This window comes from Typopeltis vanoorti, chromosome 8 (genome assembly GCF_054136105.1).
Source record: "Typopeltis vanoorti isolate ZY-2024b chromosome 8, IOZ_Tvanoo_1.0, whole genome shotgun sequence".
In the NCBI taxonomy this organism is placed as follows: Eukaryota; Metazoa; Arthropoda; class Arachnida; order Uropygi; family Thelyphonidae; genus Typopeltis; species Typopeltis vanoorti.
The window spans coordinates 42,322,934-42,349,848 of record NC_143556.1 but is presented as its reverse complement, the minus strand read 5'-3'; the positions used below and the strand labels follow the sequence as shown (position 1 = coordinate 42,349,848).

The window sequence follows — 26,915 nt, the reverse complement described above, 5'->3', positions numbered from 1 at the left end:
CCCTGAGGACCAGCTCCATCATTTCTCAGTTCCTTGTTTCATTTCAGCGATGAGTCTCCAGAGTCCATGGAGATGCTGTAAATAATAATAATTGTTTATGCATGGTTTTTTGTTCCTGCAAATTAGCATACTGTGCTGGAAGATTAGCCAACATCCACTTGGAAGAACATAAAAAATACATCTAATTATGACTACAGACAGTCAAGTCTAGCAAACCATGCCAAGGACAACACACACGCACGCGCGCGCACACACACACACACAGAAACAAATGGAAAGTATACTACTATGCTTCATCGCAGCAAATTCAAAAGTGAGAGCTTTATCTAGAATATGCTGCTGCTTTTAAAAACCAACCTAATTTAATTTAACATGCCCATGCTTATAAATCTATGTGCATCCTCCCCAATATGTGGGGAGGATGCACATAGATTTCTTCCTTGCTGGCTAGAACTCTAGTTTTTATTCTGCTAAGTTTTGGTTTACTTTGTGCCTGTGTGTCAATTTGTATTGCATCCCATGCACTCTCTGTGGTAGAGACAAAATATTGGAAGCATTAAGCAGTTGCTTAATTCATTCCATTAAATGTTTAGCATGTGTTGCATAACTACATTACTTCCTCTGAGATTATCTCCCCTTTCATCCATCTTTGGCATCCTAGTTTCCCTGAGTTGACATATTCACTATTTCACTAATCTCTTTTTCTCTTCCTTTCTTCTTAGATGCAATCTGTCTTAACATGTAGATATACTGCTTTTATGCTATAATTTAGGGGGGGGGGGACCTCACCCATACCAAGCGTGTCCCTCGGGTGGCGGATGAGAGAAGCCCAAGCGGGCAGCTCCGAATAATGAATAAGGAACTGTAAACCAAAGGTGCATTTCAGAACCATGGTCAGGAGAAGTGCTGTAGACTACTGTAAATATGCCAGCAAGTAGAAGAAGAAAAAGGCCCTCAGTCCTGCGCGGCTCTTTGCAATTCCACCAAGGTGGTGGTGGTGAGAAATCTGCAAGGGCAGGGAGTGCTAAGAATCTCGCAGAGGAAGGTAGACCACCATCTGGAAATTTGACCCTATTTATTGGTTCAACACTTGAACTCTGTCTCCTCTCTCTCATATTGATCTTCTGCTTCAAGAACTGCAAAATGTAAAGTTTGATGTCCTCGCTATCTGTGAAACCCGAAGAAGCTCTGAATTAACAGCAAAATGGAACAATGGCAACCAAATTTTCCTGGGAGCCTCAGATAACACTACAAGGGCTGGAGGAGTTGACTTCATCATAAATGAAAAGCTAACTAAAAATATTATTTCTTGTACAATCCATTCTGAACGACTAGGAACACTAATATTAAAAATTGGAGAATCCATAACAATAAAAATAATAGTTGCCTACGCACCCATCTCAACAGCTGACAAAGAAGAAATAGAAAATTTCTATGAACACCTACGAGAAACATTACTGAAAAAAACAACATACACAATAGTGTGTGGAGATTTCAACGCAAAGATTGGTACAGGATTTATTGAAGAAAAATACATTGGACCATGGGGGAAAGGGGAAAGAAATGAACGAGGTGAACTCCTGGCAGAATTTGTAGAAGCAGAAAGGCTGTACATTATGAATAGTTTCTTTAAAAAGAGAACTGGAAAAAGATGGACTTGGCAATCTCCAAATGGAGAGACAAGAAATGAAATTGATTTCATCCTAACAGATTGCAAAAGAATAATAAAAAATGTCGAAGTCATTGGAAAAACTTACTGTGACATTCATTCAGACCACCGTCCAATAAGAGCCACTCTCAAAATACATAAAAAAAAATGAAGAATGCATACGAGCACAGTCCAACCATAAAAAATGCTCGAAACAGATAAACCCAGGAGAATTTAGAATAAAGGTGGAAGAAACCGACTGGAAATTAAAAAATGACATCGATGAAAATTTAACAAACTTTAACAATAAATTAATGAACTGCAAAGAAAGAACCTCGTATGAACTTCCTCCTAAGACCAGGGAACACCTATCAGCAAGAACAATAGAACTATTGAAGAAAAGAAGAATACTGAAAGATACAGGAAAAGATCATCTAGAATATAAAATTATTTCTAAATAACTGGGGCAGAATATCAAAGACGACTATAACATATATAAAACAACAAAATTGGCAGAAGCAGCTAGGCTCTGCAGTAGCCTAAAAAAAACTAGAAAAAGAAATAAATCTAAAGCAACCACTACTGTCAGCCTTCATAGACAATCAAGGAAACACACAAATTTGGAAAATATGGAAATACCATCTCTCCTACCTGAAGAAATAAAAATGGCTATCCGCCATATGAAAAATGACCGATCACCAGGAATTGACGGTATAAAATCTGATGAATTAAAAATGGGTGGACAAATACTCTTTAAAACTCTAGCAGAAAGGTTTACCCGATATATACAATTAAGGAAAGTACCTACTGAATGGAAAACATCAAAGAGCATAATTCTGCATAAAAAAGGTAATAAAGAAGACATCAGTAACTACAGACCTATCTGTCTATTAGCACACACATATAAAATATTTGCCAGAATCATCCTAAACCTCCATCAATGAAAATAGCTGCAAAGAACAGGCTGGTTTCAAAAAAGGCTTTTCAACAATAGATCACATTCAAACTATTACTCAGCTAATAGAAAGATGCAGAGAATACCATTTCCCACTTTGTCTTCTTTTTCATCATCATCATCATCAAATTCCTGCCATGTACCCTCAAGGGGTGTACAGGATATGACAGTACTACATGAAAAAATTACATCATTACTAACTTCCTATCTACAATTTTCCTCCAAATCAGTCTGTTACTTGTCAAGACTCCAACATTATCAGATCTTATATTTCTATCATCTAAGGCACTTTGTACCGTATCAATCCACCTATATCTTGGTCTTCCTCTGGGTCGTTTTCCTGCCAACCTGGCAGAGAACACTTGTTTTCCTAATCTTTCCTCTCCCATTCTATTTAAGTGACCATACCATCTGAGATTAGCTCTGCTAACGCATTCCTGGATGCTGACAATGTCAAGTTCTTTCCTAATATCCTCATTTTTAATATGATATTGCCATTGATGCCATCTGTTCACGCCTCTAATCTTTCTCAGGACTCTCATATTTGGATTTCTAGTCTTTGGTCAAGTGTTTTACATCTGACCCAGCTCTCAGATCCATAAGTTAAAATTGGTTTGAACACAGTCTTGTATACAGCTAATTTAGTGTTCCAACTAATTTCTTTCTTATTCCATATGAATTTATTCAATTGACTTCCCACGATACCAGCTTTGCTGATTCTGTTGTCTATTTCTATATTTAGTTTACCATCTTCAGTAAAAATTGTGCCTAAGTAGCTGAAATGTTTTACTTGTTCCACAGGTTCTCCATTCACAACACAGTTGACATTTTCAATGATTCTGCCTATTTTCATTGTCTTTGTCTTTTTATTGCTGACCTTCATACCATATCTATTACAACAGCTATTCAATTTAGTCAGAGAATCTTGCAGACTTGTAGCGGATTTATTTAGAAGTATAACATCATCCGCATAAAGCAAAGAGCTGACATTAACATCTCCAATTTTGATATCAGGTTTAATACCACATTCCTTCATAATGTGATCCATATAGATAATGAATAACAGAGGGGATAATGTACATCCTTGTCTCACACCAGATTTAACATTAAACCATCTTCCTGTACTTCCTTCAATTCTAACTGCTGACTCACAACTCAAATAAAGACTAAGTATTGCTTGATATAATGCCCCATTGACACCATATAACTGCAGCGTATTGAATAGCTTCTCTCTTGGCACCTTGTCATATCGACAAAACTTAAATACAGATCTTTGTTATATTCCCATGCTTTCTCGACTATTTGTCGTAAAGTGAAGATCTGATCCTGACAGCCTCTATTTGGCCTGAATCCAGCTTGTTCTTCACCAAGCTTTTCTTCCACAATTCTTCTCAACCGTTTCTCAAGTATACTTGCATAGATCTTGTCTTCTTTTTATAGATTTTAAAAAGGCATTTGACACTGTTGAGCATAACGCAGCATTCCAAGCTTTAATAGAACAAGGCGTAGAAAAAGCATATATCCAACTCATAAAAGATATCTACAAAGAAAGCACAACAAATATCACCCGATTAAAATTAACTTAAGTAGAGGAGTACACCAGGGTAATGTCTTATCACCTAATCTCTTCACATCTACTCTGGACAGCATCATCCGAAAAATTGACATGAAAGATGGAATAAACATTGATGGTGAAATATTAAATATCCTATTATTCGCCGATGATGTATTAATATCTCACTCACCCAAACTCTTAGAATCAATGCTGAATAATATAAGCCAAAACTACCAAAAAATTGGATTGGAAATACACCCTGACAAAACAAAATGGATGAAAAACAAATACCGTAAAGATCATACAATCACTCTAGAATCTCACACCATCGAAAAAGTTGAAGAATACATATACCTCGGCCAGTCCATAAAAATGAATAATGATATATCAAATGAAATAGCAAGGAGAAAAAGAGCTGCTTGGATAGCCTTCAACAAAATAAAATCAACAATTATCAACCAAAACATATATATAGACATAAGAGCCCATCTTTTCAATAGTCACATCCTACCAGCACTAACTTATGGCAGTGAAACATGGAACACAACTTTAAAAGTAGAATAAAGCTAAACAAAGCTAACAACTCAACATGCAATAGAAAGAAGAATATGCAATATAAACAAAATAGACCACGTAAGACACACAGAAATCAGGAAGAAGTCTGGACTCGCAGATATAATAAAAACAATCTACAACAACAAAAGAAGATGGGCAGGACATCTCGCCAGAATGAGAAACAACAGATGGACAGTCAGAGTTACAAACTGGTATCCAAGAGATACCAAAAGGAAACCTGGAAGACCAGCCTTAAGGTGGGAAGACCCAATGATTAAGAAAGTTGGAAGAAAATCGAGAAGAAAGGCCCAAGACAGGAATAGCTGGACACTTTACGACCTGCAGTCATGGAGAAATCCTGACTGAAACCACAGGTCCATCAAGGTAATCAAGGTAAAATGCTATAATTCATTCATGATATTTATCTAAAATTTAAAAGTGATTGTTTTCAATGCCAAAAGGAAGCTTCAATTGGCACTAAAGTGATTATTTTAGAAACTTGAAGTTTGAAAGGTATATGTTAACTACTCAGCCAACCAACAGGCTGTAGGGTCAGATCTCTTTGTTGTGGGCATCGATATTTGTGATTGTTTTCTGTGATTATGATTGTGACCTGCAGTCATGGAGAAATCCTGACTGAAACCACAGGTCCATCAAGGTAATCAAGGTAAAATGCTATAATTCATTCATGATATTTATCTAAAATTTAAAAGTGATTGTTTTCAATGCCAAAAGGAAGCTTCAATTGGCACTAAAGTGATTATTTTAGAAACTTGAAGTTTGAAAGATATATGTTAACTACTCAGCCAACCAACAGGCTGTAGGGTCAGATCTCTTTGTTGTGGGCATCGATATTTGTGATTGTTTTCTGTGATTATGATTGTGACCTGCAGTCATGGAGAAATCCTGACTGAAACCACAGGTCCATCAAGGTAATCAAGGTAAAATGCTATAATTCATTCATGATATTTATCTAAAATTTAAAAGTGATTGTTTTCAATGCCAAAAGGAAGCTTCAATTGGCACTAAAGTGATTATTTTAGAAACTTGAAGTTTGAAAGATATATGTTAACTACTCAGCCAACCAACAGGCTGTAGGGTCAGATCTCTTTGTTGTGGGCATCGATATTTGTGATTGTTTTCTGTGATTATGATTGTGACCTGCAGTCATGGAGAAATCCTGACTGAAACCACAGGTCCATCAAGGTAATCAAGGTAAAATGCTATAATTCATTCATGATATTTATCTAAAATTTAAAAGTGATTGTTTTCAATGCCAAAAGGAAGCTTCAATTGGCACTAAAGTGATTATTTTAGAAACTTGAAGTTTGAAAGGTATATGTTAACTACTCAGCCAACCAACAGGCTGTAGGGTCAGATCTCGTTGTTGTGGGCATCGATATTTGTGATTGTCTTTACATGAGAAATGATGTTCATCACTTAGTGTAAGACCACTTTTATTTATTTAAAAAATAAATAAATAATAAAAAATAAAATAATGATAAAAAAAATCCTTATCACATCCACAGTACTATTGTCCTATAGGTTTACAAACTTTTGTGGGTATTATTCTCTCTCTCTCACACACACACACACACACAAAAAAAAAAAGCTGTTTTGCTACTTGATTATAAAATAACTGATGTCATCATCCATTCTCCAATACATCCCTTGTGAGTACATATCACAAGAATTTAATGATGATTATGCTTTCTTTTATTGTCTTCAAAGCCAAATGCTCCTCTTCTATAATTATGATTAATGTGATTAATATTAAAGGTACAATTTTCAAGCATGAGATTCCATGGAATTGAGAAGATTTTTACTCTCAGAGAGGTTCTCAATATTTCTTAGAATGTACACAGTACAAAGAAGGTAACCAGGAACTTTCCAGGGTGGAAAAGTAGTATAATTTCCTGCTAGTTTGTGTATTGAATTATGCTGCTCTCTAAGCTTATCTGAACGTCTTTGGTGGAGCACCAACTCACAAGTTTACTCCAAATGTTGGTTCCCTTAATTTTTCACATTGCAAACATAGTCATAAAACATTACATTCCTGATCTGATAGCATCTTCCACAACCATATTTCAGAATTTAGAGAAAATAAGAGAACAGGAGTGATAGGGGAAATAGGCCTTGAGACCTCAATTCTGAAGGGAAGGGAGAGAAAAAGAGAGATAGTCTGGTCCAAACATTCAGCATATAATTTTACTTGCTCATTTTTTTCTTTTTACTGAAACCCATACAAATTGCTGGCTTTTGACATATTATAAATCAACTTAAAATTGTAGAATGAAACTGTAGTCATTGGTTTTACCTTAAAAGAGAAAAAGAAATTGTCGAAAGTAATGGCAGATTATATAAAATTTTTAGAGCTGACTTACCAGCATGTAAAATTCCTATCTCAGGTACTGGAATTGGCTTTTAGGGTGAAAATGCTTTTAACTTATAGTAGATAATTAGTAGATAATTTTCAACCACTATAAATTCAGAATGACTGGATTGAAGATTAAGCCAATGGGGAAATGTTATCCTTTATTTTGAAAGCCACCTAGAAACAGAGGATTTAACACTGAAAATGATTGTCAGTTTGAGTCTGAAATATCATTCAGATTGTGGGTTGCAGTCATGTATAAAATTATCCATTAGTCAAAAAATATGTTTGTCATTGAAACTTTGGTGTATCCCCAAAATACATACAAAACAAAGACGTCATTACCGAAATCCAAGCGAAATTAGAGTATGACCCTAACAAAGAAACAATATTCCACAAATTAATAACATCATAAACAGTAAAATAATAATAACCAAACATCACCCCCAACTTACAAAAAGCCCTATTATCCCTAAAAAGGAACCCGAACATTATTATCAATAAAGCTGACAAAGGGGGATACAGTAATCATCACAAACCAAACCGATTCTTCTTCTTATTGTGCTATCTTCTTTCGAAGGTCAGCGACCATCTTGGCGAACAAACTGCGCTCTTGTGCTAATCTGAGCAGTTGTGCACTGCTCTTTCCTGTCCACGTCTTGATGTTGTCAAACCATGATATTCTTTTTCTTCCTCTAGTTCCTTTGCCACCAATTCTTCCTATCAAAATAGTTTGTAGAAGTTGGTATTTGCTGTTTCTCATGATGTGGCCAAGATATGATGTTTTTCGTTTCTTGATTATTTGTACAAGATGTTTAGCTTTGCCAATGGATTTTAAGACATCTTCATTGGTAATTTTTTCTGTCCATGATATCTTTAGCATTTTTCTGTATAGCCACATCTCAAAGGCTTCGATTTTCTTGATGGTTGTCGCCTTCAATGTCCATGTTTCAACTCCATAGAGCAGAATAGACCACACGTAGCATTTCAGCATTCGGCATCTGACTTCCATGTTTAGGTCTTTATTGCAGAATAGTGTTCTCATTTTCATGAAGGACTGCCGTGCAACTTCAATCCTTTAATCCTTGTCTTTATATCTATTTCTGGATCCCACCGTTCATTAAGCCAGCAAACCGATTACCACAACAAAATAACAGCTATCTTAACCGACCAACACACCTACCAAAAAATCCAAATTGACCCCACCCCCCGACCTCATTAAACAAATCAACAGTACCCTACACACCCTAAAAAATGAAAACAAAATAGACAAAACTACAATGAAAAACACAACCCCCGCACCCCTTGCATGTTTGGACAAATAAAAACCCACAAAGATGGGTACCCGATGAGGCCAATAGTCTCCTACAAAAACACCACCACAGTACCTTTATCAAAATTCGTAGCGAAACTTCTCAAACCATTAATTAAAACGTCTAACTTAATGATAAAAAACACAGACGACCTTTTCAAAAAAATAAAAAACCTAACCCTATCCCAGGAAGACATCCTCACTTCATTAGATGCGGCCTCTTTATACACTAATGTGGACGTCCCCAGAACTTTAGACATCGTACACACACTACTCACAGAAGACCACACCCTACACTCTCTTACTAAACTAACGCCAAATGACATTATTAACTTAATAAAACTAATAATCTCGGCAAACTTCTTCAGGTTCAACAACAACATGTACATTCAAATCTTCAGACTCCCCATGGGCCAAAACATCAGCCGACAACTAGCGGAATTATTCCTAGCACACATAGAATCACTCCTACTCCCCCCTTCCTCCTGGCATCACCTTTTATGGCAGATACGTGGACGATATTCTGTGCATGGAAATCTACACACATCACCACCTTAAAAGCGTCCCTAAACAGTTACAGCAACAGACTAAAATTCACCACAGAAACCGAACAGAAAAAAAAAATCCATCAATTTCCTAAACTTGACATTAATCAGAGCACACAACAAAATAGCCATGAAAGTATACCACAAACCCTCGCATATCAGAAACTACCTCCATTTCCACTCATACCATCCATATTCTGTTAAAAAATCGGTCATCTTATCACAATTCATAAATGCGTACAAATTTTCAACCAATCAGAGTAATCTAAATGCAGAAATAAAAAAAACTAACACAGATCTTCAAAGATCGCAACTATCCTACACAACTAATAAATTACGCAAACAAGACGGCCAAAAACTGCCAAAACAACCCAAGTACCAAAACAAACTTCCCAACACAAAAAAATTATCAAACTACCATACACCCAAAACACATACAAAGCCTATATATACTTCTTCAAACATACTGACTACAAACTGGTATTCAGCACAAACCAAAAATTGGCAAATCTCCTAAAACCCACTAAATCTTGCACACAAAAAGAAATATTTGAACACCACAATGTAGTCTATAAATTTCCCTGCTAAAAAGACTGTGATATCACCTACACAGGTTCCACCATCAGGTCTTTATGGGCAAGACTACAAGAACATTTCCGCAATTGTAACATCCCTATTCTCGAACATTTAAACTCTAAAAAACGCAACATCAAAAAGAAAAATTGAATACAAAGCACAGGAAAAAACGCAAATAGCTGTTCACGCCTTTGAACAAAAACGTACCCCGCAGATCGACAAGGCCATCATAGTAGACAGACAAGACAATGAAACAATGCTTGGAATATCGGAAACAATAGCCAGCCATAAAATGTGACGCGAACTCTATCAACGTCCACATGCCCTACATAATTTCTGAGGTTTGGAAGCTTCACAACATAAAATTGAGGTCACAACCCCGACCAATAGACGATAACACAAACACTTCAAAAGCAGAAGCACCTACCCGACCTGACATAGCATCCACTTCCTCCATGTGTTCAGTTGACGACCAAGCATAGTCGAAATGGACCGCACCCCGTCAACCCCCTTCCCCCCCTCTAAAAATCACTTGCTGTTTTCAACCCCTTTCACCCTTTCCCACCCTATATAAATATTAAAAAACGCTCTGCCCATCCCTAATAATATAATATATATGTATATATATATATGTATATTATTCAAAAAAAAAAAAAAAAAAGGGGGGTTTCCATCTCTATTTTAATTCTCCCACATTGCCTACCCCCCCCCCCACACACACACACAGTAGTTTGGACATCGCAGATAGAAGAAAAGCCACAACACCCGGAAAAAGGTAGGTGTAAATTTCTCTTCCTTTATGCTACATATATTTATTGGTAAATATACTTCTACAATGCCCTAAAAATCCATGAGTAAAAAAGCCATTGACATTTAAACAGGGCACTCCTAAACAGAAGCAGGCAAAATAGCTGTAAATATAATAATGTTTGTCATTATTATTATTACGGGCAACTCCAAGGAGTCCTTAGACTTCTCGAGGGAGGCCCTAAACATCACGTCAAGAACAACTATTCAACATCCACACGGTATCTATCGTATATTCCGAACTCATTGTCATATGTAACCGTTTCAAAGGTCTTCTGCTAGAATTACAGAAAGGGTGTCCACCCCCTCCCCCAAACAGCTACAGCACAGCATCTGAAGAACTGACAATGGATGGGTGAACAGTAATGCTCACATGGAAGAGAGATGACATAAACAAGAACAATTATTAAACTGTGTTGAATTATTTCTTAGTGCTGTATTCATTCCATTAAAATCTAATTAGATTTTAATGGAATGAATACAGCACTGAGAAATTACATTTAGGCATAAATACTCATTTAAGAGCAAGTGTGTGTGTGTGTGTGTGTGTGTGTGTGTGTGTGTGTGTGTGTGTGTGTGTGTGTGTGTGTGTGTGTGTGTGTTTGGGAGGGAGGGAGGGAGTTCCAATAAATGTGAAGCTCTACGAATCACTGAGTAATATCACTAGCAGTACTTGATAAAGAACAGGAGTAGCAGACCTAAAGATTGGTGATATATGTAATCAGCAAATAGACAAGGAAGATAGTACAGAAAAAGTAGGGAAAATGAAATCAAAGCAATATCAGAACATCCAGGAAGAAACAAATAAATGAATAAAAAAAGAAACACAAGAAATTGAAGAGGACTGGAAAGAAGGGAAGACAGAAATGAGATGTACAAACAATTAATGAACAGATAAACAGTAAATAATGAGAAAACAAAAACAGTAAAATGAAGCAGGCATGTAATAAAATAATAAAACATATTTAAGACAAACACAAACAATACAATGAACCATTAACACAGCAGAAGGAGGGAAGAGGAAAGTAAAAAGACAGAACAGTATGATGGATCAGTCAGTAACTCCATGATAGGTGGACCAAACAAAGAATATCTGTGTGGTATGATCTTATCACAAAGGAGAAGAAAAAAAGGAAGATGAATTCATCACCACCATTTGTTGCCATCACCTGATATATTTATGATTATTATTAGACCCTCCATGGAGTTGGCAGATTCATCGTGGGAGGTTCATTCAACTGACAACATATTTATCATACCGAATCTTAAAATCCTTAACACTCCTTGCATTAACAACACATTCTAGTAATGCATTCTATTCACTGACAATTCTACACATACAAATCTACTCCTCACACCTCTTTTTTCACCACACACTCATAACTTCCAGGGATGACCTCTGGTTTTACCCCTCTCACCTTCTACTCTTTTTATAATCTCATCTGGATTAATCTGATAAAATCTTCTCACTAACTTAAATGTTTCTATCATATCACCTCTTTTCCTCCTATCCACCTAACTCTGCAATTTACATTTTTTCAACCTCTCTCTCTACAGCCAGCAGTCCAAAATCCTGATATTGTCTTGATCACTTGCCTCTGGACTCTCTCTCTCCAATGTCTCCACATCACACTGAAAACCAGGTGACCAGATTTGAGCATAATAGTCCAAGTGTGGTCTGACCAGTGCTTTATAGAATGGCACAACCACTTCCTTATTCCTACATGTTAGAGGACTTCTTATCATAGCAGCACTACGATGTACTGCCTTTGCAACACTAGCAAAATATGCCCATTACTGAAGTTTTCCTAAACTTCAGTCTACTATCAACCATCACTCCCAAATCTCGAATCTCATCCACTCCCTGCAGTACAGCACTGTCAGTATAGTACACAGTTCTATATTTCTGCACTCTAAAATGTAACACCTTGCACTTACTAATATTAAAACTACAACTCCACTCCTTTGTTCAAGTCAAACGTCTATTCAAATCTTCCTGAAGGGAATTAACATCAGCAGTGCTACTTATAATTCTCCCCAACTTTGCATTATCAGCAAATAAACTATGATTCCAGTCAGTCCACATGATATATCATTTATGAACAAGTTAATCAGCAGGGACCCAAGAACAGATGGTTCTTGGGCCCCTGCTGATCAACTTGTTTGTATTGCAGAGTCAGATGTAAAACTTTTAAAATTTGCACACTACTGATTTGATGCTGTGTTAATATTATAATAACAAAAATATGCTTCATTAGCATGTGACCTTTGACTGTGAGCAGAAGACTGAATCTCCTATTCAGGTGCCTGGATGAAACACATGCACACAGCATGCATTGCACACCTTGCATTGTACAAGATACTGTGATAATATACTACACCATTATGTTAACATTACAGTTGACTCTCACTATAGCACACACCATTAACCCACAGTCTGTTGGTTGGAGAGTGGGATATGCTAGTCATTCAGCCATCCAAATCAGCATACCATACTGGTAACATAATATACTGACCTCGTGGCCTTAGTTGACCTGTCCATGTTTATTTACTTGCCGCTTGTTCTCTAGTGTTCAACAAAATTAATTCTGATTCTGAAAAATAGAGAGAGAGAGATTGTCGAATGTGGGATTGTTATTTTATATGAATTTATTTATATATAACATTTTATATAGATTTAAAAATAGTACATCACTGTTTTTTATTTCATATAAAGTGGTCTTCATAACAGTGTATCATTAAAATATAATAAAAAAAAAAGAATTAATTTGTTTGATTTTGGTTGATTTGATTTTTTCTAGATGGCGCCAAAATGAAAATAAGGAATGGATAGGTATTTTAGAAGATAATTTATTGGCTCTGAAACAAGATAAAGTTGGAAATTTACTCTTCAAAATTCTGACTGCCTCCTCAGATCATCATGCTATATCAGAATCTGTTTCAAAAAGAAGAGTTAAAAAGGCTAGACTTTCTCCACTTTTGAGGCATTCAAATATTGTTACTTCATTACCTTCCAGATGTGCTGAAAAGAATTTTGATCACATATTAAGGGACTATTTTCAACTTCATGTCAATTTGGAAGCTCTGTATTGCAAGTGGAGTAAAGAAGATGATAATTTTAGACGTGCTTCAGTTGGTTTTTCTGGAGTAAGAATCCTCAGACAAGAACCTGTGGAAAATCTTTTCTCATTTATATGTTCTTCAAATAACAATATACCAAGGTATATTTCAACTGAATTTATTTATTCCATATATATATATATATATATCAATATTTATTCCTTTGTATTTATCTAGAAAATAGTTTTGGTATTATGGTATTTCCAGTAATAGTATAATTTCTAGAGCTCCATGGAATCAGAAGATTCATTCAGTGGTTGAGCACTCACGTACAAAGATACACATCATACTGGAAGTTTTTTTTCCCCACTTGGTTAGACTATAATAAATTTAGTTTAATCCTTTATCCAAGTGTAACAAACAAAGTTTGCACCTGAAGTATCTTCAGGACTGAGGCAACTCGTGGTAAAGGTGGACCAAGTTCTCATCACTCCTTGTCTTAGTATCTCCCATAATGCAAAGCACAGCTCCTTCCGGGCATGTATAATAATGCTATGCATTAAGGGATGGGCCACTACCCAGACCGGTTTCGACCTTTATTGACGTTCAAGTGCAGGTCAAACTCCAAAAACTCAGCGTTGTTCCCCTCAGTAATAGGCTCACCCTGCCACTGAGAAGAACTCTCAGAACCGGTTGGCTCTACACCGTGGCAGGCTTACCCCACCACCGAACAGAGCCGCTCATATCTCGAGGGGTAACAGCAACAGCCATGCCTCAGTTAACTTCACAGGATACAGCATTACCATTCATTACCCCCAACCCGGTCCTTGGTGACAGCAACAGCCAAGCCTGAGTTAAAACTTCATGGGCTACAGCATTGCCATTCATCACCACTACCCAGACTGGTTTTGACCTTTATTGAGGTCTCGTCAGTGGGAGCCAGACCCAGAGGTAGTAATACCAAGGTGGAAGCAATGGAGAAGTCTTCTTTACCTATACGAGTTGCCAAAAGGTGTCTCACCTTATTATTAAATTACTCTGGATTGAGAAAAAGATGTTGGAAGTTTTTTTCCCACTTATTTGTTAGACTATAATAAATTTAGTTTAATCCTTTATTCAAGTGTAAGCAAACAAAATTTCCACCTGAAGTATCGTCAGGATTAAGGATATGCTCTCATCACTCCTTGTCTTTTAAGTATCTCCCATAATGCAAAGCACATCTCCTTGCAGACATGTATAATGTTATGCATTAAGGGAAGGGCCACTACCTAGACCGGTTTCGACCTTTATCGAGGTCTTGTCAGTGGGTGCCAGACCCAGAGGTAGTGATACCGAGGTGGAAGCCAATAGAGAAGTCTTCTTTACCTATATGAGTTGCCAAAAGGTGTCTCACCTTATTATTAAATTACTCTGGATTGAGAGAAAGATGTTGATAGTTCCCCCCCCCCCACTTGGTTAGACTATAATAAATTTAGTTTAATCCTTTATCCAAGTGTAAGCAAACAAAGTTTGCACCTGAAGTATCTCCAGAACTGAGCAACTCATGGTAAAGGTGTACCAAGCTCTCATCGCTCCTTGTGTCGTAGTATCTCCCATAATGCAAAGCACATCTCCTTGTGGAAATATATAATGCTATACATGTCCACAATGATGGTGATAATTTTTCTTTATACCTACTGTTACACAAATATATTTTATTTTCTACCTAAAATACATTCTGTAATAATTTCTTTTGTGTATTATGATAAATTCTATCTGTAATTGTTATTAATAATTTTTTGTTTTGTTTTTGAATATTTCAATTGTCTTTAATAGGATTACAAGTATGATTGAAAAGCTCTGCCAGAAATATGGTAAAAAGCTAATAGAACTTAATGGGCATTCATATTACACTTTTCCATCCCTTGAATCATTAGCAGGTAAGCAGGTGGAACAAGATTTGAGACATCTAGGATTTGGCTATCGCGCCAAGTTTATCAACCATGCAGCACAGTATATTTTGAACAGCCAATCCTATGGATGGTTAGAATCTCTAAGAAATCTGCCCTATGAGGAGTCACATTCTGCTTTGCTAGAGATACCAGGAGTTGGAGCAAAGGTATTTACAGATGTATATGTATATGTGTAAAAAAAAATTATAATAGTAATAATAATTTCGTTGGAAGGTTTTTTTTTTCTCACTTGGTTAGACTATAAATTATATATTTAATTTAATTTAATCCTTTATCCAAGTGTAAGCAAACAAAGTTTGCACCTGAAGTATCTTCAGGACTGGGGCAACTCGTGGCAAAGGTGGACTGAGTTCACATCGCTTTCCTTAGTATCCCACAATACAAAGCACATCTCCTTGCAGACATGTATAATGCTATGCATTATGGGAAAGGTCACTACCCAGACCTGTTTCGACCTTTATTGAGGTCTCTTCAGTGGGAGCCAGACCTGGAGGTGATACACAGCCAATCTGGGTATCACCAGAGGTGATACCCAGATTGGCTGGGTATATACTCAACATCTTTCTCTAATCCAGAGTAATTTAATAATAAGGATGTGACACCTTTTGGCAACTCGCATATGGAAATATGACTTCTGCATTACTTCAACCTTGGTATCACCTCTGGGTCTGGCTCCCACTAAAGAGACCTCAATAAAAGTCAAAACCAATCCGTGTAGTGACTCTTCCCATAATGCATAGCATTATACATGCCTGCAAGGAGATGTGCTTTGCATTGTGGGATACTAAGAATTATATATTTAAACTAAATATATAATTGATAATAATTTCCAAAAATGTTTCCTTAAACCTACATTCCTTGGACAAAAAATGCAGAAAGTTATCACTTTGTAATATAGCTTAAGCAGTTCATGACCTGAGAACTGTCCATCTTTGCCACGAGTTGCCCTAGTCCTGAAGATACTTCAGGTGCAAACTTTCTTTTCTTATACTTAGATAAAGGATTAAACTAAATATATAATTGATAATAATTTCCAAAAATGTTTCCTTAAACCTACATTCCTTGAACAAAAAAGGCAGAAAGTTATCACTTTGTAATATAGCTTAAGCAGTTCATGACCATGCAGCATAAGCAAATGATATAGGAAGAGAAGAATAGTGATTTTTCTAGAATCTTATCTGTGAGGCCAGTCATCTGTTTAATTTCTACAACAGTTGACATATTTATGGATACATTAGTGAAGGCATTATGAAGATTTACTAGATCTGATAAAATAAAAATATCATGAAATATAAAAATCTCCAGGACAGGGAACATTAACATCATATTATGACTTACATAGTTGAACATGGGCATGAATAGATAATTTCTGCCACTTTTTTTTTTTTCCAAGAAGTGCATAAACTTGTTTGTGTATCTCTTCCCTGCCCCTTGTTTTGCTAATTAACCAACATTGGTTGTCAGAGCAAAGAATTGAACTTCTGATAAGTGGGGAAAGATTATATGACCTAATGAATCATGATTGATGATCAGTGTGCATGGTTGGAGAACTACAAGACACTCCATGGAATGTTGATATATGGAAATGTTTCACATAAAATATTTCAAGCTTGTTTTTTGGTACAAGTGTTACAAATTTTATGAACCTGATACTCCATTAATCCTGAAAAATAATGGTAGCATGTATTCATTATATCCTCTGTTTTGTTTAACAACTTCTTAAAGGTTTATACCATAGTTCTCCTCTGTAAGATTAACATTTATTCAAAAAAAACTTCTCTTTCATGCAAACTCACCATAAGTCATATCATTTCAAGTTAGACTATGAAATGGCCAAAAATACTCATACTAAGTATATCTGCTGGGTATCCAGAAGTAGCTGAGTTGCTTTGAGTTGAGGTAGAAGTCAATCTATAACCTATGTAGATATTGAGCAGAGTTAAAAGTTTTGTTGAATAAGACTAGTCCAATAAAACCATGATTTAACATAGCTACTTGCACAGTTTTCTAGATCAGTTTTAGCCCTTATTGAGATCTCATTAGCAAAAGTTAGACTTGTGGAGATACTGAGAGATCACCCAAATTGCAAGAGGTATTGTATTTGCACACAGGTAGCACTTGTGAACACACACACACACACGAATATAGTCAGGAATGCCAAAGACGATCCCTCCAGCCATAAGTCTGAATTGTCAGCTATGCCAGTGCCAAGCCCAGATAAAAAAATGGGTGGGGGGATTGAGGTGGTGCCGTACCTCCCCATAATAAGGGCTCACGGCCGTTGAATCACCACATGAAATAAAAAATAAAAATAAATAACACAGGTAGCAAAGTGATATATCATCATATTATTAAAATCATCTAGATTAGAGATAGTGGTAGTAAGTTATTTTTGCTGTGAAGTAAATAAAATATACTTGACTGTACATCATGAAGTTATACTAGTGCAACTTGATGTGAAATAGGCTGCCTTTTTATATTATTATTAAATACTTAAGGAATTGACAGCGTATACTAGAAAGATAAATTAAATCAAACTTTAATGTATATTTTCCAATATTTCGGCAACGTCACGTTGCCATCTTCGTGGGAACTTAAGATAAAGACGTGCACGCAAGTACTACACAACAGCAAATGAGATATGAAGCGAGAAAGCTACCGTTTTCCTAAAGTCCTGATGGTGCCCCCCTGGCGGGCTATATTAGGTGTTCTTGGCCTTTGGGCTGAAGTTCTCCTGATGTAGGTTTCCCAAATTTGGTGCAGTCTCATGCATCCAAATTTGTTGAGGTTTGGCATGTTCCTAAGGGCTGAGGCTGATTCCATGAAGAGCTTTCATATTTGAACTTGCTGCAGTGTATTACTGTGGCTTTCTTCCACCTTATTCTGTGGCAAGTATCCAGAGCATGGTCTGCAAGCCCAAAGTGGCTGTACTGGTGAAATCGGATGTAGTCCTTTTGTTCTGAGATTCTGATATTTGCTGTCCTGCCTGTTTGGCCAAAGTAGGAAAATTTACAGCTGCAAGGGACCTGGTATACACCAGGTAGGTCTAGGGGAAATGGTTAGTTTTTAGTAGGTTTTTAGGAGCGGATGCCAATTTTCTATATGGTCTGTAACAAGAGGTCAAGTCATGTTTTTTTAAGATTTTGTTGATTTTTTCCGAGGTGTCTCAGATGTTGGTAATGGATTTGGAGTAATCTTTTTTGTGAAGCGGGGAGGTGGGTTGTGGATAACTGGTTTTAGTATTTTCTGGATTTTTTTTTGTGGGGGTGAGGGGGTAGCCATTGGCTGAGAAAGTGTTAAGGATGTGATTTAGTTAAGTGGTTAGGGCTTTGTCATTTGAACAGATTAGTTTAGCCCTGTTGAATAGTGTCTTAATAACTCCATATTGTTGTGAGGGGGGGGGGGGTGTTGGCGAATGTATCTGCTTGTATGGGTGGGTTCTCTATAAACTGAGAAAACCAAGGTTCCATCAAGTTGGCGGGTGACTAGTGTGTCTAGGAAGAGGAGGCTATTGTTTTCCTCTTTTACCAGGGTGAACTTGATTCTCAGGTGTTTGGGTGTTTAAGTGTGTTAAGAAGGAGAGGAGTGTATCTGAACCATGTGGCCAAATAGCGAACACATCATCAATGTAGCGAAGCCATATGGTAGGTTTTTGTGGGGAAGTGTCCTACTTTGGCCAAATAGGCAGGACAGCAAATATCGGAATCTCAGAACACAAGGACTACATCCGATTTCACTAGTACAGCCACACTGGGCTTGCAGACCATGCTCTGGATACTCACCACAGAATAAGGTGGAAGAAAGCCACAGTAATACATTGCAGCAAGTTCAAATATGAAAGCTCTTCATGGACTCAGCCTCAGCCCTTAGGAACATGCCAAACCTCAACAAATTTGGATGCATGAGACTGCCCCAAATTTGGGAAACATACATCAGGAGAACTTCAGCCCAAAGGCCAAGAACACCTAATATAGCCCACCAGGGGGCACTATCAGGACTTTAGGAAAACGGTAGCTTCCTCGCTTCATTTCTCATTTGCTGTTGTGTTGTACTTGCATGCATGTGTCTTTATCTTAAGTTCCCATGAAGATGGCAACATGACGTTGCCGAAATATTGGAAAATATATATTAAAGTTTGATTTAATTTATATTTCTAGTATACGCTGTCAATTCCTTAAGTATTTAATAATCATATTTAACCGGCATATAACCTTTCTACAAGAATTGCCTTTTTATATAATAGCCCAGTCATAAAGATGTTTCATATATAAATTTTTGTTTGTTTATTTTTGGCTGAAAAGAAGAATATAACTTCTGAAGTATAATAATAATTCCTCACTTTCTTTAAATCTATTGAGATATCCGAACCATTTGGCTATTATGCATTCAGAGTGTGATTCCAAACTTATAGATCAATTTTTTTTACTCTTTGTTCAATCCTTTTACTGTTGTTATTTAGAACAACCTACAACGGGTTTAATCTTGCTTGAAAAGTGATATATGGAGCTGAAAGATAAGTCATATTTTAAAAATGATTGGTAATATTGGATTCATTTTGAATAGCTTCTTTCTACGAGAGTTTACTTGGTTGGTTTGAAGAGTTTGCTTATGTAATGATTAGGAAAAAGCTGTTTAATTCTATTGCTCATTATGACACCAATGTGTAGCAGAACAAATGGCAAGTGAGTTTAGCATGAGGGATTTTGTGGGAGATGTGTTATGAAGAGTGGATTTATGGAAGAAAAGGAGGACTGCTAAGTGTGTGGGTGTACAGGAGGTACTTTGAAAGTGAGCTAGAAATGTGGGAGAGTAAGAAGTACAATTTACTTGCAGCTTACATAGAGCAAATTAGAGAAAAAAATTGAATATGGCCTCATTTCTGAAAATGCACCAAAAATAGTTCTGTTACATCTAAATCCACTAGTTCAAGAAATAATAAATCATGCACTCTAAAGAATAAAGGACATGCCTCCAGATACATTAACAGGTGGGATGGATATCTCTTCCTCCTCACCCTGAGGAAAATAAAATCATTAAAATATCTGGTGCCCTTGAGTAGAATATGATGATATCTTTTCTTGTCTGCCATTCAAATAACTAATAAATTTCCACAATGGAATTGTCACATTATAGGAATTTGTCAAATGATGTGAAACTTGATGATATCAAGAGTCTGCCAAATGTTGGATAATATCAGAGTCCTGTGTGAAGGGTGTGTTTCTGTCTCCATGAGATGTATTTGAAAACCTGGTAAGGATGCTATGTTTCTGCATTCTTCCCTGTATCAACTGCAAGGACAGGATAAGTGACTGACCTGCCCATGAAGGAGTAGTCACTATCCTTGTAGGCAGCTATACTCTTTTCCAACAAGTCATACTTAATAATGACACAGAAGCGGTTGCCATTTCCCTCTCAGTATGATCTTTTATTACAGTATGCTGCATCTTCCCAGCATAGGTATTTCCCAGAATGACCTTGTGTTGCATTTGCCACTTAGTACTCTTAATGAGGTATAATTCAATACTAAGGCATTTTGTTCAGTAACTGAACAAAATTCCTTGGTAATGTATCACAAGATTTTTTTCTTTTTTTTTTCTTTTTTTCTGATTACTTGGTGTCAGCTTAGAAATATCAAGTTTCACTAAGCTGATGTCTTTAACTGAAGGATTCATTTTTTATAATAGGCTCTCCTCACCTTTAGCAGTTTCTGATGCTTGTCCAATATTGCACTTCTTTCCATATACAGCTTATGTATATAAGCTGTATATGGAAAGTTCTGTTTTAAATCCATTCCTAAACTGGTAGAATAATATGTTTCTTTTTTGTCATCATCATAAATTTCCTGATATTATTACCCTAAAAGTCCATGGAATCAAAGACTCATGTAGGAGATCCTTTTGTCATACACACAGCTCATACTTAAACACTCACATTCTCTGCAGACACCACACTCTCAAGCAAGGCATTCCAATCATTCACAACTCTGCATGCAAAAAACCTGCCTTCTTCCTTGGGAACAAGGGATGACCTCTTGTTCTTCCCTGATCTCCCACCATTTTATGTAAAACCTCTTCAACATTGATCCTATAACAACCCCTTACTAACTTGTAGGTGTCTATCATATCACCCCTCTTCCTCCTATCCACTAGACTCTGTAGATTGCATCTTCTCAACCTTTCCTTATTCGACATTCCAGACATCAGAAACTATCTTAGTCAGTCTCCTCTGGATCCTTTCCAACATCTCCCATCCTTTTGAAAACCAGGTGACCAAATCTGTGCACAGTAGTCCATGTGTGGCCTAATCAGAGCCTTATACAATGGAACAAGAATCTCCTTTGCTCTACAAGTCAGTGTCCTCCACATCATTCCCAGAATTCATTGTGTTGTTCACAATTTTGACCTCTAAATTTTAGATATTTATTTACTACCATCACCCCCAAGATCTCTTATTTCCTCCACCTCCAACAATATATTCCCACCAAGTATAAATTCTACATTCCATCTTTGTTTCCCAAATTTTAAAACCTTACATTTTGCAACATTGAACTTGTATTCCCACTCCCATGCCCATTCACTCAGTTCTATTCAAGTCTCCTTGTAAGGCCACAACATCTTCTTTACTCTTCATAGTTAGTCTCAAGTTTGCATCATCTGCAAACAACTGAATATCCCCATCTAAATCTTCTCCAGTATCATTAACATACAGGTTAAACAGCAATGGCCCCTAAAACAGATCCCTGATTCACACCACTAGTGACTTTCCTCTTCCAGGATCTTGCTCCCCATACACAACTTGCCTGGTTGGCCGAGTGGTTAGCATATCCACTCTCCAGCCAAGAGGCTGCAGGTTCGAATCTCGCCAAGGTCATGGATGTTTGTGATTGACCTACTAACCAATTATGATATGTACTGCTGTGACCCGTGTCCTGGCACTGTATGACCTTTGATGTCTTTATGCCATAAATATCAAAATCATCAAATCATCTTCTAGGTTTCTTTTTCTCATTGATTCTTAATGGCACTTATGACATAGCAACGATTATGAGAAACACATATTTGCAAGAATAAGTAGTAATAATTTTTTTGTTGTAAAAATTATTTTTATAACATTCAGGCTAATCGGCCATGAAAATATGGCCAATTTACAGACAGAAAAATACTGTGGTTCATGGTGGGCTGTTGATGGTGCTGATGTCGTTATGTGTAGTTGGATAAAATTAAGAAGTAAGTGAGAGATACGTGTAACAGAGTAGAGTGCCCTCCCATGAAGAGTTCTTTGCCACCACGTTGGCGGTTTCACTTAATAATAATAATATTGATGTCTGTTTATAATAACCAAACACTTCAATAAAAACAATGAAACCAATCGGTGATATAGGTCACATGGTCTTAATTTTGCAGTTATCACATATAGTGCAATTCATAAACTGATACTAAGAATATAAGTACTCTCTCCAGAACATTGCTGTGATTTTATTTGGTAGGGATCAGGTTCGTAAAATACACTGTATGGTTTTCTTTTCAATCACAAAAGTTCACAACACAGTTACTATTAAATGTAAATTAGCTTATTTGTGGGATGTTTCGTTAATTATGTAAACACAAAAATACTTTCATGATATTATCCTATTTTTTAGGAAATCTGTTGCACCTCTCTCTCTTTTTTTTTTTTTTTTTTTTTTTTTTTTTTTTTTTTTTTTATGTCTAGCTGCTTTGTTACATTCTTCCTTATGTCCATCAGCTGTTCTTATATCACAAAACAGCACACTGCGTATTTTCTGTGATTTGCATCTGCGTGAATTATGTCATTACATAGACAGCAAACAGAATTTCCATAATGGTGGTTCAAGTACGTTTATGAGTTGCACAATCAAGACTAAGCATCTTTCTTATTTGACTTCTTGACTTTTGATTTGATCTGCAGAAAAACGCCTTCAAGTATTTTAATTCCAATGATGCAAGAAGGTATGTATGTTTTGCTGATTACTCTTTTTGCTACTTAGTGAAACATTTCCATCTCTGACCCGAACTTTTCAGCTTAATACTCTCGCGTGATGTTATTAAGACTATCCATTGGAATCATTAGTGAGTCTTTTGCTAGTTATCTATTGCTGCATATTTTGCTGAAAGACAGCTTAATATCCGAACTAACAAAATTTTTCCTTAGACAAAAAGGCTTACGCCCAATGGCCTATTCCGATCTTATTCCATCTTTTCCTTGGTCTCGTCCCTAACTTGGAGTATCATTTTGAGTCTTGAACAGTCTATTCTTTCAATATGTTCAGTCCACTTCTTTCGGTATTCGTATACTTTGTCCAATACTGAGTATTTTTAGTTCTTGACGTATTTCTCTGTTTATTTTTTGTCCGCTGGAGTTATAGCCTGCTGTCCAACTTAGGAATTTCATTTCTCCTGTTTCTATTACGTTTTCTTCTGCAATTTTTATGGTCAACAATTCACATTTGTACAAAGTAGAGAAGGTCTTGCCCAAACTTTATAAACTCTTATTCTGTATGCTTGTGAACTTGATTAGGTTTGAAAATGTTATTGATTATCCCTGTTATCTAGCTTCTTTTGTATATGACATAGCATATCCAAGGTATTTGAAGCAGCTAATTTGTTCTAAAATTTTATTTTCAGTCATGATTTTTCTTCTGACTGTAGATGGTCCTTTAAAAACCATGAGTTTTGTTTTGTCTGTTGATATTTGCATTCTAAATTCTTTAGCAATTATATTTAAATGGTATGTTGAGTTCATCTTCACTTCTTGCTATAATTATCTTGTCATCTGAAAACAAAACGGTATTAAGTATAGTTCCAGATCCAGTATAAATGCTGGTTTTAAGTTTTTCTTCCATTTCTTTACTATTTTATCTATATAGATATTAAATAGGAGTGGTGACATTTGGCATCCTTGACAGACTCCTCTGTTTATTTATTTCCATTCTGTAAGTTTTTGATTGATTCTTACACTATTTGGATGTTTTGATACATGTTAGTTATTTCTGCAAGCAGCTCATTTAGAATGTTTAGATTCGTGAGTATGTGCCACAGTTTGCTCCTTAAGGCTATCAAAGGCTATGTGTTTCTCCATTAAATTCACATTGCTTTGCCATTAAGATTTTTAATGTAAAATATAGGTAAATACACGATTGTCCTTTTCAGAAGCTATTTTGTTCTTAATGAAGTTTATCTTCTAAGTTTTGAACTCAATATTTGTGCATATAACTTATAACTAATATTTAGGAGACTTATTCCTCTGTGTGGTGTAAGGTATGGATATTAGGGGTAGCACCTCTGCCTGCTCAGTAGTCGCATCAAAATATTTGGTGGCTGGGTGGAATTGGTCCCCACTGCTCATACAACTCTCACTTATGGCTCCAAGTAGCTGGTAGAGTGCACCAGCGGCCACACCCTGGGACCATGCCTTGACTGGCATGCAAAACTAAGTGAGGATATCAGCATTTTATGCTGTAGTGAAGGAGAGTGTCTCCTCCTCATTGCACTTGAAGACTGGAATGGCTGAGTTAGCAGATGACCAAAATTTAATTTGACAATGGTAATGAAGGCATGACAGCAAACTTTGTGATATAGTCCGGGCACACTCCGAGACAAAACAGAGATGTGGCCAGTCACCGTGAAAGAGACAGGAACCTCACCACGTAACCTTCCGTAGTAAACCATGAAACAGAGAACCATGTCAGATTTAAGCAGTAGAGACAAGGTTGGACCCTCTGCAACTTTTGTCTCTTGGAAAACATTACAGGGAAGAAGAGAAAGAAACTCTGGAACGTAAGATGGATACCATGAAAATAGCATATGACAAAGATACCTCAAACCCTCCAGGGAGGATATCTCCTGATCCTTCACATCTGAAAACCAAGAATCTTCTCTTAAGGCTTGCAAACTTGGAATGTAAGTACCTTATATGAAGCTGGGAAGTTAGATAACCTTATACAAGAACTTGAAGCAAAGAAAATTGACATTGCTGGTATCAGTGAAGTCAAATGGATTAATAGTGGAAAAATAAACTGAAAGAGCCATTCAATTATATACTCACGTGGAGACAGTCATAGAAATGGAGTAGCATTTGTACTAAAGAATAAGATTGTACAATCCTTACTTGGATTTTGGCCCATAAGTGAGAGGATAATTGCATTAAAAATTGCAGGACAATAAAAACAATTAATATTTTTATTGTCCAAATATATGCACCTACTTCTGACTATCCAGATGAAGATGTAGAATATTTCTATGAAGACATTCAAAATGCACTAAACAAGCTAAATCAGATGACATAACTATCGTTATGGGAGATCTCAATGCTAAAGTATGCTCAGAAAAGATCTCTTCCTGCATGAGAAACCAGGACCTGGGACATAGAAATCCAAGAGGAGAAACATTAATACAATTCTGTGAAGAAAACAATCTGGTAATAGCAAATACTTTATTTAGCCACCCTCCTAGAAGACTTTAGACATGGAAAAGTCCCAGAGACTGCTGTAGGAACCAGATCGACTATATAATGATTAAAAAAAGATTCTGGAATAACATCTTACAAGCCAAAACATACCCAGGGGCTGATATTGGATCAGACTGCAACCCTGTGGTCATTAAAGCAGCAATAAAATTAAAGAAAACAATGAAAGCTCTAAACATAGAAAAATATGATCTTGGCTCCCTTAAAAATCAAGAAATACAAGATAAATTTTTAAAGGAACTGGCACAATCCACTGCTGTTAATGTTCCGATCCCACCAAGTATCCTTACCCTAAAGATGAGATTGAGAATAGGTGGCAGAAATTTAAAGAGGGCATAAAAAAGGCAGTAAAACAAACAATTCCCAAATTTGAGAAGAATATGAGTAAACCTTGGATGAATGACAAGATACTGAAAACGATGGAAGAAAGAAAGAAACACAAAAATCGCCCTGAATACAAGAACTTAAACAAGGAGATCAAGAAAGAATGTAGCATTGCAAAAGAACTATGGCTACAACAAATGCAAGGAAATTGAACTTCTGGACAAAAAGCACAAAACCAGAGAATTTCATGAAAAAGTTAGGGAGCTAACTAACAAATCTTGTAAAAGGATAGGCTCTCATTGCATTGAAGATACCAGTGGAAACATCCTAATGGAGAAAGACAAAATAAGGGATAGATGGGTAGAGTATTCAAAGGAACTCCACAATCATGATAGAACAGATAAGCCAATGCAAGAAGATTTGGAGGCACCTACTATTCTTACCTGGGAAGTAACAAATGCCATTAGGAAACTGAAAGCAGGAAAAGCTCCAGGAATGGATGGAATTATAGCAGAATATCTAAAGGCTTTAGATGATAAGGCTATAAGATCACTGACTGACATATGTAACAAAATATACGAAACTGGACACCTGCCAAAAGATTTTAAGCACTCAACGTTCCTACCAATAACTAAAAAATCGAAGACAATCAAATGTGAAGAATACAGAACAATCAGTCAGATAGCAAAAGTTATGTTATATATCATCCTAGAAAGAAATAAACATAAAATCAAAATGGAAATTAATGAAATACAATCTGGTTTCCAGGA

The 26,915-nt window shown here is 36.4% G+C and overlaps 1 protein-coding gene across 1 annotated transcript in view; it reads left to right on the top strand.

Moving 5' to 3' along the window:
• Ogg1 (8-oxoguanine DNA glycosylase) overlaps nucleotides 1-26,915 on the top strand; it is a 71,473-nt gene that overhangs the window by 27,906 nt on the left and 16,652 nt on the right. The window contains exons 3-4 of the mRNA XM_090396636.1: nucleotides 13,129-13,548; nucleotides 15,203-15,485. Coding sequence (XP_090252762.1) covers nucleotides 13,129-13,548; nucleotides 15,203-15,485 — 703 coding nt within the window. The remainder of the gene's footprint in view (nucleotides 1-13,128; nucleotides 13,549-15,202; nucleotides 15,486-26,915) is intronic.